Genomic DNA, 20,124 nt, shown 5'->3' with positions numbered 1-20,124 from the left:
GGTGAGAAATTGAGCGCAAAATTGAACGCCATGACGTTTTAAAATTTATACAAATGACCTCATTTAATGAGATAAGACTTTATTGTTGTAGTTTGTACTATGGTGGATGCTTGATCGCTAACAGCCTTGGATTTGAATGTAAATCAGAGAAGATGTTGATCTGTGATGCTTTGCTTGCCAAATAAATAAATCACAGGACTTTTCAAATTGTTTTACCTTTATTTCATTTTATTGCGGATCGCTTTTACCATAGTAATCACACCTGGCATTTTACCATCTACTAGGACAAGAGGCAAATTGTCTGCCCTTCTACTTCTAGTTGCGGTGCCCTTCCATGTCTTCTTATTTATGCGGTCATGGTTAAACCACGTCAATATTTTACATTAATTTTTTAATAGAGATAATAAGACAAAAAACAATAAAAATATAAAATATTAATGTAGCTTAACCGTGACTGCACAAAATAGGAGGTATGGAAGGACACCACAACTAGGAGGGCAGACAATCTGCCTCCACTAGGACATTATGTGGTGTTGAATTTTATGACAAAAATGATTGGTAAAATTATCAATTTTCCGACATATTTTTGCGTTCTTCAACAGCGTGAACATATCTCTCCCGAGCCACTACGGGTAGTACTTGGCCACATTCGGAGCCAATTTGACTTATCAATCTACTGAATACAACTGGTGTGGTCAGAATTGATGAAGTGGAACTTTCTAGCTAGGATCAGTTTGAGGGAATTGTTATGTCTTTTTCACATGTATGCCTGGAAGTTGCGTGTAAGTTCACGTTGCATCATCGACTGGAAATCGAGGGTGCGTTCACCGTTGCATCAACGACTGGAAGTCGAGCGTATGCCCTTAAATTAGCGTTACTTAAACTCAATCAAAGAAAAAGAAAATCCAACCTTACCGGCTTTTTGTTTCTGCATGTCAAAAGAAGCAGCCATTTTAGCAGTTAAACTCCTCCATGAGAAGGCTAACAATGAATTCTACAGAATTCTTTTTGGTCAGTACTGTATTGCTTATCTTCCTTGTGATTCTTCCCTCTTCCATTTCGGTTACCCTAGACGCCATTACACCAAACCAACCCCTAAGAGAGGACGACGTTCTTCTCTCCACCACTAAAATCTTTGCACTAGGGTTTTTTAAGCCAGGCAATTCTCGTAACCGTTACATCGGAGTTTGGTTCAACAAAATTCCAATCCAAACCATTGTCTGGATTGCAAACAGAGAAAACCCCATAGTTCCTACTGCTGGAACTGGACTTCTAGCCATTCATGGAGATCATGGTGGCCTTGTTATTTATGGGGAGGACCAAAATAACCCTATCTGGTCCGCTAATCTCACCGTCTCTTCTCCAAACAATTCCGTGATAGCCAAGCTTTCGGATAAGGGAATCTTGTTGTTGAAATTAATGGTGAAAAGGTGTGGCAAGGTTTTGATTATCCCACAAATACGATGCTTCCTTTTATGAAAATTGGGCTGGACAGGAGGTCCCGGTTGAACCGGTTCCTCACAGCTTGGAAGTCCCAAGATGACCCGGGAATGGGCAACTATTCGTTCCGGATGGAGCCAAGTGAGAGTCCACAGGAGTTCTTATACATGGGTCAGACTCGATTGTGGCGGACTGGACCTTGGACCGGTGAAAGATGGTCCGGGGTGCCTGAAATGGTAAAACTATTCTTCACCAACGTTACTTTTGTGAACAATCAAGATGAGGTATCCATCATGGATGTAGTTCCTGAATCAACCTTCGTAAAATTGGTGATCGATGAATCAGGAAACATGGAACGGTCCGCATGGGACGCTGAAGTGCATAAATGGGTCCGGCATTGGTCGCCGGATTGGCAGTGTGATTCTTACAGTGTGTGTGGTCCGAATAGCATTTGTTACCCATACTCAAACTTTGCGGATAAATTTGAGTGCAAATGCCTGCCTGGATTCGAACCCAAGTTGCAACATGAGTGGTATTCAAGAGATTGGTCAGGCGGGTGCGTGAGGCAAAAAGGATCATCCGTTTGCCAAAACGGGGAAGGGTTCGTGAAGTTGGAACGTGTGAAGGTGCCGGACACTTCTACGGCACGTGTGAACATGAGTAGGAGTCGGGAAGCATGTAAAGAAGAATGCCTGAGAAATTGTTCTTGCACGGCATACGCAAATGCAGATGAAAGGCAGGGAGGGAGTGGCTGTATAACATGGCATGGGGACTTGATGGACACAAGGACTTATCTGGATACGGGTCAAGATTTATACGTTCGAGTTGATGCAAATGTTTCAGGTATATTTCCATTATCAATTTATCTTCTTTCTTCTCTTTTCCTTATCAATAATTCCCCTCATAACGCTGAGGTTCCATGAAAAAAAAATCTTCTTTCTTTATTTCATTAAAAAATTTGAGGAATTATTATTTAGTTTGGTAGTTGTGCGTTTGTTATCATTCTAAAAAAATCATTTGGTATTGGTCTCTTGCCAAATAATAGAAGTGAAATTGTTTCCTCAAGAGTGTAAGTTGACTTTTTTAGAGTACTAATTTTTTTATAAAAAATTCAGAAATTTTTATAAATTAATACTAAAAATTTAGTTCTTATGTTCATTGGAGCTTTTTACAAGGTTTTTTTTTTTCCCGAATTTTTCCAAGGTTTTATAAACATGGAAATAAATGCTTGTATATCTGCAGCTCAATATGCAAAGAAGTCAAACAGTTCTTTTGGCAAGAAGAGGAAGCTGGAAGTTTCAGTAGCATGTGGTCTATTGTTCTTCCTCTTGTTTTCCCTTGCATGTTGGTTGGTAAAGAGAAAGAGAAAAGGTAAACAAATTTCCTTTTACTAGGTTGCCCTCTAATCATTCACAATTTGTAACTGGATATTGGTTTTAATTATTTAAGAACACATTATTATCTGTTTATGTACTTTTATCATAGGTAAAAGAAGTCAGGATAAATTTTTCAATGTGACCATAGCATCAACCTCCTGGGAAGATTCTTCTACTAGAACAAATATTGATGAAAGTGGAATAAACTCTGAATTACCATTCTTTGAACTAAGTACCATAGTTAAGGCCACAGATAATTTCACTTCCAACAACAAGCTTGGAACAGGTGGTTTCGGCTCAGTTTATAAGGTACGTAGTTGCCCTCAGATAATGTCTCAAATCATAAATCAAACTTTGAATAGACATTTTTTAGATTTATTTTTTAGCCATCTGCACTCCAAATCAATTATTTTTTCCCTTGTAGTTTAAACAGAAGAACATAATGAATAAATCTTGCAGAGATAGAAAGAGAATCAAGAAGAGAGAGGGAGCAAGATTTAGAGAGAGAGAGAGAGAGAGAGAGAGAGAGAGAGAGATTTTAGACAGAAAAAGTGAATCTTTGTTAATGGTTTCAGAAAAAATACAAGGTAGTGATCCATAAGGATATATATCCAAACTATATTGCTTACAAGCTAAGCTAACATTTAGCTCACAGGCCATTGACACTTGCAAACAATAGGATTACAAGACCATTACAGTTAACAACAATCAAGAGACCCGTCCAATAAAGACTGGAAAGGTTGACTCAAAAATATATTTCATTAAAATTCAAACCCAATGAATAATCGATAAATGATGGGAACTATCTTGTTTCTACTTTTCACAATCATCTTAGATACAAACTAGCAAGAATGTCTACACGGTGCTGCAGGTTTTGAGATTGTATAAAACATGTAGAAAGTTTTAAATCTATATATGATAAGCCATACTACTTATATATTGTTGGGGAAAAATTTTAGAGTACACAACTCTAACACAAGTGTTGAAGAGACAACACAAGTAAACAAATTACTTGTATTACATACACAAAATATTACAACACACAAACTTTTAAGGACACTCTAGAAGCAATGACACTACTCACAAGACTACTCCTAGTTCTCACTCTCACTTAGTCTTCTTAATTGATTACAATCTTACTTGATACAAAGGGTGTGGCTGCCTTCTCCTTTTATAGGCATGGATGGAACCTTGGAGAATTATGGACACATCATGCTAGAGATATCTATATAATTCCACTAATCTTCCTAAGCTAGAATTATCTACACTAATCTTGCATATTGGTGGAAACCTCACCATTCTTCTAGACTCTTCCACCAACTTAAGAAACAACATTCTAGTCATTTCTACAAAGGACTGCTCTAACTTGGATAATCTAGCTAACCAACCTTAGTGAATGTTCTAGAATTCTTTATTCTAGATTTGTGTAGGTCCTTCAATGAGATGGGGTTGATTTCTTTAACATATATATGTGAAAATCTATTCACAAACTTATTTACAATAAGGAACAATGAGCAGCGTTGAACTTCCTTAATCTAATGGGTTTGCTTCTTGACTTCGTTTCTCCCTCTTTCTACATTAGTTTTCATTTCTTTGTTACAAATTGAAAAAAATAGAAGTTAATGTGAACAAATGACAGTTGGATTTGTTAAAGAATCCTCTTGCTAAAGATCAGAACAATAAAAGGACTAATAGAAAGTTAATAAAATGGCTTACGTACTTGAGAACTGTTGGCACACCTTAAATACTGTCTGAATCCAAGTTTTACAAATCGTTCGCATTCAAACCCATCAATTCAATTATACTTAAACAAATTTGGTCTTAAGTGTTTAAAAACTGAAATATAAACCCTCATTTTGCAGAATTGTTAACTCAGAAAAACAAATGCATAAATGGACAGACGGTGTTTTAGAGAAAAGTTTCTTTATCCTGATATTGAACAGACAAATTTTGAAATCTAAAACACCTTAGCATACTTTAATAAAATAAAAAAATTAACTTGACAAAGAGAAACCTCAATGATTTGGCTCAATTCATCGTTAAAAACTTGGCCGAACTGTGATTCGCTCATTCCATTCCTAAACTAAAGAAAACCAAACCAAGTTCACCAAGAATTATGCACGATTTTTGTGAAATTATACAATGAATTATACAAAATCGTTAAACAAATATGGACAGGAGCTGATCTTAAAATTTATTTAGAAGTGGTAAATCTTATGCAAGCCAAAGAAGATTGGGAGCAATAAATTACGAAACATTTCCAACTCTTTTTACCTAGCACGTCATGTCCTTTCATTGATTGTGGGTAAGGCCTGATTCACTTCCCTAAGCCTGGGGATCTCAGCTTCTTCAAAATGAGGCATCTCTTAACTCTAAGGAACTAACCAAAAGGGCCAAGTGATTTAACACTCATAGTGAATCTTATCACCTGTGGTTGTATTTTAAATATCTTTAAGAACCAATCGGCCATGGTTTGTAAGCCAGGACTGAACTTAGAAAAAGATGATACCCGGTAACAGTTTCTAAGATGATACCCAGTAACATTGATACTTAAATTTGTGGTAGGACTGGAATTTTCTCTTTTTTTTCTTAAAGATAAAGAGATAAAGACTTCATTTGGATATAAGGATTTAAAAGAATGAATCCACATTTTGACAATAAGCTCATATTTGTTAGAACCATAAAGATATAATATAATCCACGAAATGATCGGATTTAATGTAATAACTGAAAGTCAAATGACCATGTCCAATGAATCATTTGAAATCCATGTAATCCTTCAATCACATAAATATAAACATTATACCCACGCACCTAAAATAAAACATGAACCAAAATTACTATGAAACTGGAGCTTAATAAACATACGCACCTGCAGCTATTGCCTCATTAAGAATATCATTGAAACGGTGTGAATCGAGTTTATGATCAGAACATATCACTGAACAGAATAGTCTGCAAGAGATTGAAACCATAAGTACCAAAAACAGGAATCCAAATAACCAAAAGGATAAATGCTTGTTCATATTCCCCTTGCACTGGTTGTACCTTTAATTCAACTCCGCTTCTAGTTCGCCGATGCTTCTAGTGATCAAAGGTTTTGTTCCTGGAATGCGAGCTTTAATTACAAACCGGGCATATGATAGTTGCTCATTTCCTTCATTTTCTTGGCATCCATAAAAGCTAAAAGCTCTGCCGTATGAAGTAATAATTCAAAATGCTGCGATCTTTTGTTATTTCAATCGCGTATCTCTTTCACTTGAAGTAGTCAAAGCATTTTTATGTCTATGCATTGAGTTTTGCTCCTTTGTTAATGTATAAATGCAATTTCAAGGGGAGGATATATATATAGAGCTACGAATATGTTGATAATTTTCTTGAAAGGTAAGTGCACTATAAGTTGAATTTGGATTATAAATTCACGGTGTGCTTGATAATGGAAAGGAGATAGCAGTGAAAAGACTAGCCAAGAATTCTGGCCAAGGAATTGGAGAGTTTAAGAATGAAGTTGTGCTGCTTTCAAAGCTCCAACACAGGAATCTTGTGAGGATCATAGGTTGCTGCGTTCAAGATGAAGAGAAGATGCTGATCTATGAATACTTGCCAAACAAAAGTCTTGACTTTTTCATTTTCGGTATGTCTTTCTTTTACTTTTGTTCTTCTTTTTATACAAGCAATATTGTGGAGGGGAAATCAAGCTCAGGACCTCAAGTGCAGGATTGAATGCTCTTAACTCAACTCAGTTACAAGCACCTTTCTTTTCACTTGTGTATCTAAAGTTGTCGATTAAAAACCTTGAATCAAGCAAGAATACAATCTAATTTAATTTGCTTACTTTTTTCCCTTACAAAGCAAAAAAGGCGTTCTTGGATTGGACAAGACGCTTTGAGATAATCTGTGGGATTGCTAGAGGGATCTATTATCTTCATCAGGATTCGAGATTAAGAATCATCCATAGAGATCTAAAGGCCAGCAATGTTCTGTTGGATTCTGCTATGAACCCCAAGATTTCAGATTTTGGTATGGCTAGGATATTTGGAGCTGAACAAATTGAAGCAAATACAAACCGTGTGGTTGGGACATAGTAAGTTTCATTCAAAACTGAAAGTACACCTGTTTTTGTTGAATAATACAGAAAGAAACTGTGATAAATAATCAATTTTATTTTGTTGCTTCAGCGGTTATATGTCACCAGAGTACGCAATGGAATGACTTTTTTCAGTAAAGTCTGACGTATATAGCTTCAGCGTTTTACTACTAGAAATTGTAATTGGCAGAAAGAACACTGGCTACTACCACGATAGTCCTTACTCAAATTTAGTTGGACATGTAAGCATAACATTAAGACATTACCAAACTTCTCTTCATTTGCTTTTATAACTTGATGCTTAATTTGTAAATGGTTTTTAGGTTTGGGACTTGTGGAAGGAAAATAGAGCCTTGGAAATCATTGATTCATCTCTCGGAGAATCATACCCTATCAACGAAGTTCTAAGATGTATTCACATTGCCCTCTTGTGCGTGCAAGAGCAAGCGAAGGATCGTCCACTCATGTCAGCAGTGGTTTCCATGTTGGGTAATGATGCAGCAATTCCTTCACCAAAGCAACCTGGATTTTTGTTGAAGAGAGGTTATCATACTAGTGGAGACCCATCATCCAATACTGATGGAGCTTACTCTGTAAATGACATGACCTATACAAAAGCAGAAGGTCGCTAAGGAGAGAACCAGACGTATAATCGGACATACTATATTATTCAATTGAGAATCACATAATGAGTGAGATAAGAAGAGAGGATATACCCCAATTTCACTCAATAATTTGCCTTGTAATTAGGGATCTAAGTTCTATATTAATTTGCAACACTCATCATTTGTCTTGTTGTAAATACACGTTATAAAATATGTGCCCTATAATTGGGGATCTAAGTTCTATATCTGCTATACTCATCACCTGTCTTGTTGTAAATACAAGCTATAAAGTATTTGCAACATTCATCATCAGTCCGACCAGGCTACATAAAAGTACTTTTCGACCGCCAAAGACATGTAGGAAGGTTGACAACTTTATGACACAAGGTTTTGGGAGCAAGCCTACTCAAACACTAATCAAGCCACGTGTCAACCCGCAAGCAAAAGAAAAAGTCTAGGACAGGACACAAAAGTGGTCCGGCCTGTTCTGAGTGACGTGGTTAATAAATCAAGGCCGAGCGGGACGCTGGGAACACATTGGACCTTTGGATGTTACTAGAAATGTTACCCGGGCGTTGTTGCGGTAATACAAATTGTATGAAATATTATGTATGAATGATATAAAAGATTATGTCATAAACGAAATTGTGAGATGCATACAATTGCCCTCTTGTGTGCTCAAGAGTATGCTACTGACCGGCTAACCATGTCGTCGATTGTTTTCCAAAATAGCCTACATTTTTATTGAGGAGGAATTGTACTAGTGGAGATCAATCAAGAAGTACTGAAGGTGACATGTACAGAAAAAGAAGCTTGCTAAAAAAAGACCTAGGATATCGAAAATGTTCCACAAGATATATATGTAATAGTAGTAGTTTGCAAAAGACAATATTAAGCGCATACAATTTGCTACTATGTGAAGAAAGGGCGAACCAAATTTACCATACTTTGAAAATGAAGATTCTCCAAGCAAAGTGAACCTTGCTGAAGTTATTAAGCACACAACAACCAAGCTTTATCCCATATTAATTTAAGTTGGTTGTATGAATCTTAGAACATTACAGCACTCGGTTTTGCTTCAAGTCTTTTGTTAGATAAACTTCTTGATGTTAGAACTCATAAAATATAAATAAAAATGAAATAAAAATAAAAAATAAAAAAAAAATAAAAAAAAATAAAAACACGTCTTGTGGCTTTTTGGTTGATGCATGCATGCCTTCACACAAAAGCTTGGACTTTTTCAAATTTGGCGGACCTTTTATTTCCTAGTATTCCTAATTCAAGTATGCTACGGTCAATCTCAGGCGTGTATATAAAAGGTGGAGATATGGAGCAATGTGCATGTCTACGTACAGAAATCAATTCTTCAAAAAGAAGTACTAGCCATAAATTATTGGAATGAAACAATAAACGGTGTATAAATGGCTATGTGTCTACAACTAGCCATAAATTATTAATTATAATGAAACAATAAACGGTGTATAAATGATCGTGTGTTTGCGTACAGAAATCAACTAGTCATAAATTATTGGAATGAAACAATAAGGGAAATGTTATTAGCACTTCAAAAATCTCATTATACACCTCTCACAAGTGTATTTTTCTTTTGAAATATAGAAAATTTGGGGTGTAGAATGAGATTTTTGAAGTGCCAATAATAATTCTCAACAATAAACGGTGTATAAATAGCCGTGTGCAACTAGTTTAGTAAAATCAAACAGCTTCGTTTTAAGATCATCCATTGGCTAATTAACAAGTTTAGAATTCTCATGAAGTAAATAAAACTATGAGTTCTACTGTGGCGACTAATTAATGAAGTCAGTATTATGTTGCCTTGTCTTTCGTGTACTTCTCCCATCTTGCATTTGTACCCTAGACACATTTACCCAAAACCAACCCACAAGACGGCGAGGTATTAGTCTCTAGCCAGAAAATCTTAGCAATCGGGTTTTTCAGCCCCAGAAGTTCTTCAAACTGCTATGTTGGAGTTTGGCATAACAAAATTCTAGAGCTAACCATCGTTTGGGTTTCAAACGGGGACAACCATATTAGCCATTAACAGAGATCACAGAGGCCTTGCCATCTATGTAAATGATCAAAATACCCATCTCTGTCAAGATTTTAGGTTGCTGCATTCGAGACGAAGAAAAGATGCTATAATATATGAATATGTTTCGAACAAAGGTTTGGACTACTCTTTCAGTTTTGGCACTGTTTTATTTTTGCTTCTAATTTCTTTACTTGTCACTTGAAACTAAGGAAGCACGAATTCCTTATTGGCTTTTTACTTTTTGATATTATCACGGGATTGCCAGAGAGAAAGTAGAAAGAGCGGGGAGCCTTTCTTTCTCTTTCTTTTCCTTTTTTTTTTTTTTTTTTTTTACTTTTTAAGATTTTAAATATAAAAACAAAAATGTTTTTTATAATTTTAATCTTTCTATTTCACACTCTCATATTGACACTCAGTACTATGATTTGGTAGTATTACTCTTTATTTGTAAGTAAGAGATCTTTAATTTGAAAATGTTCCACAAGATATATGTAATGGTAGTAGCTTGCAAAAGATAATATTAAGTGCATACAATTTGTTACTGTATAAAGAAAGGGTGAACCAAATTTACCATGCTTTGAAAATGAAGATTCTCACAACAAAGTGAACTTTGCTGATGTTAAATTAACAACAACCAAACTTTATCCTATTAAATGGAATCGACTGTATAAATTCTAAAATGTCACAACATTCGGTTTTACTCAAAGTCTTCTGTTAGATAACCTTATTGATGTTACAGCTCATAAAATTTAAGAAAAAAAGAAACGTGACTTTTTGTGGCTTTTTGGTTGACGCATGCATGCCACACAAAAGTTTGGACTCTTTCAAATTTCGCGGACCTTTTAAATCCTAGTATTCCTAATTCAAGTGCGTTCCGGTCAACCTCAGACGTGTATATAAAAGGTGGAGGATGGAGCAATGTCCATGTCTACGTATAGAAATCAATACCCTGAAAAGAAGTACTAGCCATAAATTCTTGAAATGAAACAGTCAACGGTATATAAATAGATTTGTGCAACTCGTTTAGAAAAATCAAACAGCTTCATTTTAAGATCATCCATTGGCTAATTAACAAGTTTATTTTTTTTATTTTTGGCTAATTAACAAGTTTAGAATTCTCAAGAAGTAAATAAAAGTATGAGTTCTACAGTGGCGGCTAATGAAGTCAGTATCGTGTTGCTTATCTTTCTTGTACTTCTCCCATCTTGCAATTTTACCCTAGCTGGAAAATATTCGCAATCGGATTCTTCAGCCCCAGAAATTCTTCAATCTGCTATGTTGGAGTTTGGGATAACAAATTTCCAGAGCAAAGCATCATCTGGGTTTCAAACAGGGACAACCGTATTAGCCATTAACAGAGATCATGGAGGCCTTTATGTAAATGACCAAAATATCCTTCTCTGTCAAGATTTTAGGTTGATGCGTTCAAGACGAAGAAAAGACGGTATAACCTATGAATACGTTCCGAACAAAAGTTTGGACTACTCTTTCATGCACTATCTTATTTTTGCTTTTAATTTCTCTCTACTTGTCACTTGAAACTAAGGAAGCATGAATTCCTTATTAGCTTTTTAATTTTTAATATTATTCGCGGGATTGCCAGAGTGAAAGTAGAAACAGCGAGGAGCCTTTTTTTCTTTTTATTTTATTTTATTTTATTTTTACTTGTTATTTTAATTAGAATTGTTGGACTCATTTATGTGTTATATTAGCACATAATAAAAGTTTTTACAAAATTGTGACAAAATGAACGCATCAATTTGCGACAACCATTTTGAAGGGCTGCATTTATCGATTTTCAATTTCAACGACCACCTTGATTGGGCGAGTCAATTTCAGAGACTATTTGTGATAAAAACCCGACATGTAAATTCTTTTAGGTATGGAACTTGTGGAGAGAACGCAATGCCCTGGAAATAATTGATTCATCCCTGGGTGAATCGTACTTGTCAAAGAAGTTGTGAGATGCATCCAAATTGCTATGGATAAATTAGAATTAGATGCCTCATTTTAGATTTTTCTAAATTAAACATCTGTTACTTTTCAACTTTTGATTAAAGTGCTTTTATTTTTAATTAAAATTTATATTCCAGGTATATTCTTAATTTAAGTATTTTATAAATTCTTTTAAATCCATTTCTATGTAAAAAAAAATGCACTCAATAATATTCATTAATTTATTGCTATTTTTATGGAATCTCATCCCTTCCTCAATTTAAGGATTCAATTATATTTACTGGGGTTCAAGATTAATTGGATGATATATAGTTTTTCCAATTTCCAACTCAACATTTTATATAAATTATAAAAAAAACAAGAGTTTGTTTATAATTAAAATTGAGATGTAGACTAGACTGCCTAATTTCATGCAACTAAAAATAAGTTTGAATTTTTTAACAACTACTTATAGTAGAAACGTGAACTAAGAGTTTTCACATTTTTATTTTTATTTAAAATGACTCCTTATTCCAATAATTAATTATTAAGAGTTGACAAAATATTTTTTAGTGCAATGTTTTAATGTGAAAAGTTACCTTTTTTTTTGGTTACACAACTTACACATAACGTACCATAAGTTTTGTACGTACCAAAATAAGGATAATACAACGTACTAATAACTTGGTACGTACTAAATCAAGAATTGCATAACGTACTAAAAACAATATTTTATAATGTACCAAAATACTAATACGTACCCATATTAAATTTATATAACGTACCAATAATGTACCAAATGATTGGTACATTATATTTAATATATCTATTTGGTACGTTATATTTAATATATGTACATGTTATATTTCATAATTGTATGTTAATATGATGTTTATGTGTTTTTAGAATTTATAACAGCAAATTATTTGAATAAGAAAAATTCATTTTGAACGAATTAAGATAAGATAAGATAGGATGTTTGTGGTGATTTTAGAATATTTGTGATATTATTTTCTGAACTAGTTGGTTAATTAAATACAACAAAAATCATAATTTTTAATTAAAAATTAGTAGAAGAATGTTTGATCAAAAGTTTAAAAGTTATAGATGTTTGACTAAACAAATTCAAATTTGAGGCATCTATATCAAAATGCCCCATATAATCTTATGTGTGCATGAGTATGCCACTGACCGACCAACAATGTCCGCGGTTGTTTTCATGCTAGTTAATGAAGCAGCGGCTCTTTCACCAAAACAAGCAGCATGTTATTGCAGAGGAGACCCATCACCCAGTGCTGAAGGAGAAAATTCCGCAAATGACGTGTGACACATTCACAATGTGTCTATCGATCTATTTGATACAACAGGGGTGTGGTAATAATTAATGAAGTGGAAATTTCAAACTGCGGTGTATGATTGGGAGTCGCAGGTGAGTTCACTGTTGCATCAGCGGCTGGAAGTCGCCGGTAGGTTCACGTTGCAATCAGTATATTAATACATTAATCAATAATAATAATTAGTAAGCAATCAGTAGTGCTTGGCAACTTACAAGATTACTTAATCAATATATTAATACATAATATATTACTTAATCAATATATTAATACATTTAGTAAGCAATCAGTAGTGCTTGGCAAACCTTTTGTTAGACCAATATTGGCAATTCTTGACAAAATGCATGAGTCTGTAATAGCTTAGACTTGTTATATATTTTCAATTGTAATTGTTTAAGTCTAGGGAGGTCTCTTACTCTTTTGATGAGAAGATGTTACGTGAACAAGATACACATTCAGGTATGTTTGCATGCATGCATCCAATTACATTCATCTATATCTCATGATATTGTATTTAAGATAGGTCTTTTATTAAAACTACTTTCAAGATAAATTGATTGTATTTTCAAAAGACTTATCTGATTGCATCCAACTAAATGGATTGCATGGCTGTCATTGTTTTAAAAAGAAAAAGTTGTTGCCGTGTGTATCTAGGTTTTATGGTTTTAAAAGGATTGTCAATTTAGCTAAAACCTACGATTAGTTATGAAATCTTATCAGTTCAAATTGGTTCCCGTGCATTGAGGATTTATAATGAAGCTTTGAAATTGTTCTTTGAGAGCCGCATATGCATGTTTTCCTTGGAAGATAGATTGGCAGCAGCTTTGTGCTTTTAAAGAAAATAATATTATTTTTCAGTGCATTAATCTCAAATTAATTTTTCAGTGGCTGCCATCTTGTGGTTTCATTAGCATGTGTTTTTAAAGGGAAAATATTATTTTCATGTTGATTTTCATTTGGTTTTTTATTGAATGTCAATTATGAAAATGTGCCTTGTGATTTTCGTAATTGATTGATTTTTCAACCAAACACTTCATCATATAAACATTCTGCATGATCGAGTTAGTATCTTGCAAAGTTCGAGGAAAAGGTGATTGACGATCGTGTTAGTGTCGTGTCACTTCAACTCGAAGACTGAAGAAAGATCGAGTAGCAAAGCGTGAATACAAAGCTGCCAACTGGTATGTGTGTCTGGTTGATGAGTTTTTTGTAAGTCTTTATGTATTCCCTCTTTCTTAGTGCTTCCTGGCTTGGTAGCCCGAGGATTTTCCCAGTGGTGGGTTTTGCCTCATAAAATCCTACATCATGTGTGTAGTCTTTATATTTATGCTGGATATTTTGTGTAGGATTAGAGCTGCATAACTGATAAACATAAATCATAATTTGAACTAGTTTTAAGTTGAAATTTATTTATATTTCTAGTTAAGTTAGTACCCATCCTAGAACTTTCAATTGGTATCAGAGCAGGTCACTAAAAATATCTAGTGAGATCCGTGGGTAGTCTAGGATGAATCGGTCTATGGGTTCAGTTTCTCATCCGCCACATTTTGATGGCGACAACTACGCTGCATGGAAGGCAAAGATGAAATCATTTCTCTGGGCGCTTGACGATAGAGTGTGGCTTGCGGTTGAAGAAGGCTGGGAACCTCCAACAGTTGAAGAAACTCAAGGCGAAGGACAGTCTTCTGTTACTATTTCTATGCTTAAGCCTAGAAAGGTATGGAGTGAAGATGAACGCAACTCTAGCACATTCAATCAAAGAGCATTGAATGCGTTGTTCACTGCCGTTTCGCCTGAGCAATTTAACTACATCAGTAAATGCTCAACGGCGAAAGAAGCTTTGGATATTCTTGAAGTTACTCATGAAGGTAACTCCACTGTCAAAGAATCCAAGCTTCAAAATCTCATCACACAATTTGAAAATATCAAAATGCTAGATGATGAGAGTTTTTCTGACTTTTATGCTAAACTTAGTGTAATTGTCAATGGTTGTCACAATCTTGGTGACAGCATTCCAGAACATAGAGTTGTTAAGAAAATTCTAAGGTCTCTTCCTTCTAGGTTTCATGCGAAAAGGACAGCTATAGAAGAATCGAAAGATTTAAACACCTACAAGTTGGAACAATTGACTGGGTCATTACAAACATATGAGTCTGACTTTACTGAAGTCAAGAAAGGAAAAAATGTAGCCTTCAAAGTCAATAATGAAAAAGTGAATGAGGATTCATTTGAAAAACTGACTCAAGATGAATTTGCTCTTCTCACCAAACAAGCTAGAAAATTTTTGAAACTTAGAAGTTCCAGAGGACGTGAAAATCGAAATAATTTTGATTCAAACTCCAAAGTTCCTCGTTCTCGAGATTTGTCTCATGGAAATTCTTCTAAGTTTGTCAAACTTGGTGAAAAGAAAAGTTCAAATGACAGAGACAAGTGCTTTGAATGTCAAGGGTATGGACATCATGCTCATGAATGTGCCAATACTCTTAAAAAGCTGAAGGATGAAAAGAACAAGGCGTTAACCTCCACTTGGAGTGACAGCGATTCAGAGAAGGACACGGCATCTGAAGATGATGATGAAGTGGTTGCGTTTGTTGGAATATTGGATGGATATGAGACTGATGACTCGGTAGTTGAAGAACCTGATTCCATAGAAGTCTTACAAAAGTATACTGCACTTTATGATATCACCATGAAAGTGAAGAAAGAAAATGATGAACTGAAAAATAAACTTGTGCAGCTTGAAAGCGAGAAGAAGGAAGTAGAGATTGAGCATTAATCTCAAATGGAACATGCAGAGAAGCTACGAGAGTCAATGTTGGAAAAACTACATATGCTCGTATCTGACAATGAAATCCTTGAAAATGAATTAAGAGGCATGAAAAAGAAGGTTGAAGAGTTTAGTTTTGGATCAAGAAAAATTGACAAAATGTTAAGCTATGGAAAAAATTCAGGTGATAGAAGTGGTTTAGGTTTTGATTTTAATGTGACTGGAAGTTCTTCCTCTTCTGTTACTAAATTTGTCAAAGCTTTACAAGAACCAAGCAGGAAAGAAAGTAGTGATGAACCCTTTGGAAATTCGTGTACCACTAAAAATAAGCCAAATTCTGTGAGCACTTTTGTTGATCCAAGAAATTCCATTAGGTCAAAAACCTTCATTCCTACTTGCCACTTCTGTGGAAAAATAGGACATATCAGACCTAGATGTAACAAACTTCGAAAGGAAGATCGAACTAAGCACACCACCCATTGGATGTCTAGAAAATCAAATCTCAAAATGAGATTTGTTGCTAATCCGAAGCAAATGAATAGGATTTCAAAAATAATGCTCAATTCCATCACTCCAAACTTAAAACAAGTATGGAGAAGAAAGGAGACTCAAGTTTGCTTATTGAATAAGATGTCACCATCATCTGATGAAGACAATCTTACATGTTTGGTGGCTTTTACTACCCTCTCAACTTGTCAGTCTGATACTTGGTATCTCGACAGTGGCTGCTCGAGGCATATGACTGGAGACAAAAGATGGTTCACAACCTTCACCGAGGATTGTAAAAATGGAGCAGTCACTTTCGGAGATGGAAAAAGAGCAAGGATTGTTGGAAAAGGAGAAATCAAAACTCTAGGAATTCCATGCTTAAAAGATGTCATGTTAGTTGATGGACTTAAAGCTAACCTAATTAGCATCAGTTAAATTTGTGATGATGATGATGCTGAAGTATTGTTCAATAAATTGAAATGTTGTGTGAAAGTTGCTAGCGGGATAGACATTTTTGAAGGAAAAAGGTCTAAAGACAATTGTTATTGTGTGAATGCAAATGAATCACATGTGCCAAATATATGCAACAAATCAACTGATGATGTTTTGGATTTATGGCATAAAAGATTAGGCCATATGAATTGTAAGGATATGATCAAGCTTTCCAAGAAGGAATATGTGAGAGGTTTACCAATGTTGGCTGGAGAACTTGGAATTTGTGGAGAATGTCAAGTGGGAAAGCAAACAAAGAGTTCACACAAGTCAACAAACTACATCTCAACCTCACGACCTTTGGAGCTGATGCACATGGACTTGGTTGGACCGGTACAGACCGAAAGTATTGGGGGAAAGAAATATATTCTTGTCTTGGTGGATGATTTCTCACGTTTTACTTGGGTTGCATTCTTGCGTGAGAAATCTGATGCGTTCAAAGCATTTTGTGGCTTGTTGAATAGAATTCAAAATGATAGGGTTGCTTCAAATGATCGTGTGATAAAACTCAGAACCGATCACGGAACTGAATTTGAAAACACATCATTTTCTGAGTTTTGTGATGAAAAAGGAATTGCTCATAATTTTTCTGCTCCAATCACTCCTCAACAAAACGGAGTTGTTGAACGGAAAAATCGTGTGTTGCTTGACATGAGTCGTGTCATTCTGACTAGCGCTCGTTTGACAAGTCATTTTTGGGCTGAAGCAGTCAGCACCGCTTCCTATACTGCAAATAGAGTCTATCTTCGACCTGGTACAAAGTGCACACCATATGAGATTTGGAAAGGAAAGAAACCAAACATGAAGCATTTGAGAGTGTTTGGAAGTATATGCTACATTTATAGAGATAGGGAAATGTTAGCAAAATTCGATTCACGAAGTGATATTGGAATTTTTCTAGGATACTCTCTCACTAGTAGAGCATATAGAGTGTTCAACAAGAGAACTAAAAATGTCATGGAGTCCATTAATGTTGTTGTGAATGACTCATCCTTAAGTATTGAACAACCTGCTTCAGATGAAGAATTCCTTCAAAGTAAATTAATCGATGAGTCATCCACTACTCAGGTTGAAGTGCACCAAAATGTTGACTCAACAAAAGCGTTGAGAAAAGGACACAAGCAAGTGCAAAAAGATCACTCCAAGTCCGACATTATTGGCAACGTGGACGATACCATACTAACAAGAAGCAAAACTACTGCTGTAGTAAACTTCACGTGCTACATATCAAAGATTAAGCCAAAAAATGCCAAGGAAGCTCTTTTAGATGATGATTGGATAATGGCCATGCAAGAGGAACTCAATCAATTTGTTAGAAATGATGTATGGTATCTTGTTTGCAGACCCAAAGAAACAAATGTTATAGGAACAAAATGGGTTTTTCGAAACAAAACCGATGAACATGGTATTATAACGAGAAATAAAGCTCGTCTAGTTGCTCAAGGATACACTCAGGTAGAAGGTTTGGATTTTGACGAGACATTTGCTCCCGTTGCGAGATTGGAGTCCATTAGGTTGTTACTTGCTTTTGCATGTCATCTGCGTTTTAAATTATATCAAATGGATGTCAAGAGTGCCTTTTTAAACGGAGTACTTCAAGAAGAAGTATACGTGGAGCAACCAAAGGGATTTGTTGATCCAAAACATCCTGATCATGTGTATCGATTGAAGAAAGCTTTGTACGGTTTGAAACAAGCTCCTAGAGCATGGTATGAAAAACTCTCAACCCATTTGTTAACGAAAGGATATACTCGAGGAGCTATTGACAAAACCTTGTTCGTTAAAAGAATAAACAAGGATGTGATGATAGCTCAAGTGTATGTGGATGACATAGTATTTGGCTCAACATCTGACATACTTGTCAAAGAATTCACTGAAGTTATGCAGAGCGAATTCGAAATGAGTATGTGTGGGGAATTGAATTTTTTCTTAGGATTACAGGTCAAACAAGTTGAAAACGGTATTCTTGTCTTTCAGACAAAATATGCAAGTGAGCTGGTTAAGAAGTTTGGTTTGGATTCAGCAAAACCAGTCTCCAATCCTATGGCAACAACCACAAAACTTCACAAGGATCCAAATGGAAAAAGTGTTGATCAATCCCTCTATAGGAGTATGATTGGAAGTTTGTTGTATCTTACTGCTAGTAGGCCTGATATCTCTTATAGTGTTGGTGCCTGTGCACGATATCAAGCTGATCCAAAATAATCGCATTTGGAAGCTGTCAAAAGAATCATCAGGTATGTACGTGGCACGGTTGATTTTGGTTTACATTATTCGTTTGAAACCAATTCTGAAATTGCTGGATTTTCAAACGCCGATTGGGCTGGAAATGCTGATGATCGGAAAAGTACTTCTGGAGGATGTTTCTATGTTGGAAACAATCTTGTCGCTTGGCATTGTAAGAAACAAAATTGCGTTTCCTTATCTACTGCCGAAGCTGAATACATCGCTGCTGGTAGCTGTTGTACCCAACTGCTTTGGATGAAGCAAATGATTCGTGATTATGGCATTAATCAAGGCACCTTCTCTATTTTCTGTGACAACACTAGTGCTATAAACATTTCCAAGAATCCAGTTCAACATTCTCGTACCAAACATATTGACATTCGTCACCATTTTATTCGTGTTCTGGTTGAAGAGAAGGTTTTAATATTGGAGTTCATTGCCACTGAACATCAACTTGCAGACTTGTTTACTAAGCCTCTCGACACTCATCGTTTTGAAACTCTTCGAAAGGCATTGGGAATATGTCGTATTCTCTAAACTTCATTGGTTTTCATTTTTCTTTTTCCTTTTTTATTCTTTTTCTCCCTTAGTTATTAATTTTTTTTCTTAAACATCAAAGTACCAGAAGTCCAAGTCTTGTTAGTCTACCAAACTTTTGTCCACTGCATTCTCTGCTTTGTGCTATACATAATATGTTTTTGCTTTGGTGGTTGATACTATATGAATGTTTTCTGATTAAACTTGACTTCTTACCTGCACCTCTGCACCCTGTGAGCTTTTGAGCCTCTAGTTCGTGTATGCATTTTTCATACACTTTTACTCGTTTCTGTGTGCTCTATCTTATGTGATTTTTAACTCTCTAGAACTTGCTTTGCGATCTCTCAAGGCTTTGTATCGCTCTTTACTCTTATTTTGAGATGAAAATAAGCATTACGATTTTTTTTTCTTATACCCCAGTGCTTTATCATTTTTCCGCATTATTGGACTTCTCCTTCAGTTTATCTTCCCTGCTTTACTTCTTATACCCTGGGTCTCCCCACAATCCAAGCCAGTTGAATGAATTTTTTAGGCGAGAATCCAAGACTGTTTCCTATTGCAGAGCAAAAAACTTGTGCTGACAGAATATTTCTAAGTCAAGAAAAGCTAAGCCAAAACAAAAAAAAAAAAAAAAAAAAAAAAAAAAAAAAAAAAAAGGTGAAATATCAAGATTCGTGTGTATAACACACCTGGCAATTGTTTATCTCTGAAGCCACTCAAAGGTATTCTTGTACTTGAAGACCACAAATATATTAAATGTGCAAAGCACTCTTTATTGCTCTAGTG

At 35.3% G+C, this 20,124-nt stretch overlaps 1 protein-coding gene and 1 pseudogene across 2 annotated transcripts; both read left to right on the top strand.

Moving 5' to 3' along the window:
- The first annotated feature begins 936 nt into the window (after positions 1 to 936).
- On the top strand, positions 937 to 7,710 carry LOC148696530 (G-type lectin S-receptor-like serine/threonine-protein kinase At1g11410; annotated as a pseudogene). Its single transcript, XR_015962209.1, has 7 exons — positions 937 to 2,283; positions 2,683 to 2,811; positions 2,926 to 3,129; positions 6,217 to 6,450; positions 6,669 to 6,900; positions 6,995 to 7,145; positions 7,227 to 7,710. The product of XR_015962209.1 is annotated as a G-type lectin S-receptor-like serine/threonine-protein kinase At1g11410 (transcript).
- A 6,636-nt stretch (positions 7,711 to 14,346) lies between these two features.
- Positions 14,347 to 15,603, top strand: LOC148696529 (uncharacterized). The gene has a single exon (XM_088695151.1). The coding sequence runs from the start codon at positions 14,347 to 14,349 to the stop codon at positions 15,601 to 15,603; it is 1,257 nt and encodes a 418-aa protein (XP_088551277.1).
- Positions 15,604 to 20,124: the final 4,521 nt, after the last annotated feature.

This window comes from Pyrus communis, chromosome 5 (genome assembly GCF_041283825.1).
Source record: "Pyrus communis isolate YQ-2024b chromosome 5, ASM4128382v1, whole genome shotgun sequence".
NCBI lineage: Eukaryota > Viridiplantae > Streptophyta > Magnoliopsida > Rosales > Rosaceae > Pyrus > Pyrus communis.
The sequence above is the reverse complement of the archived record's forward strand: the minus strand, read 5'-3'. Positions and strand labels throughout refer to the sequence as shown.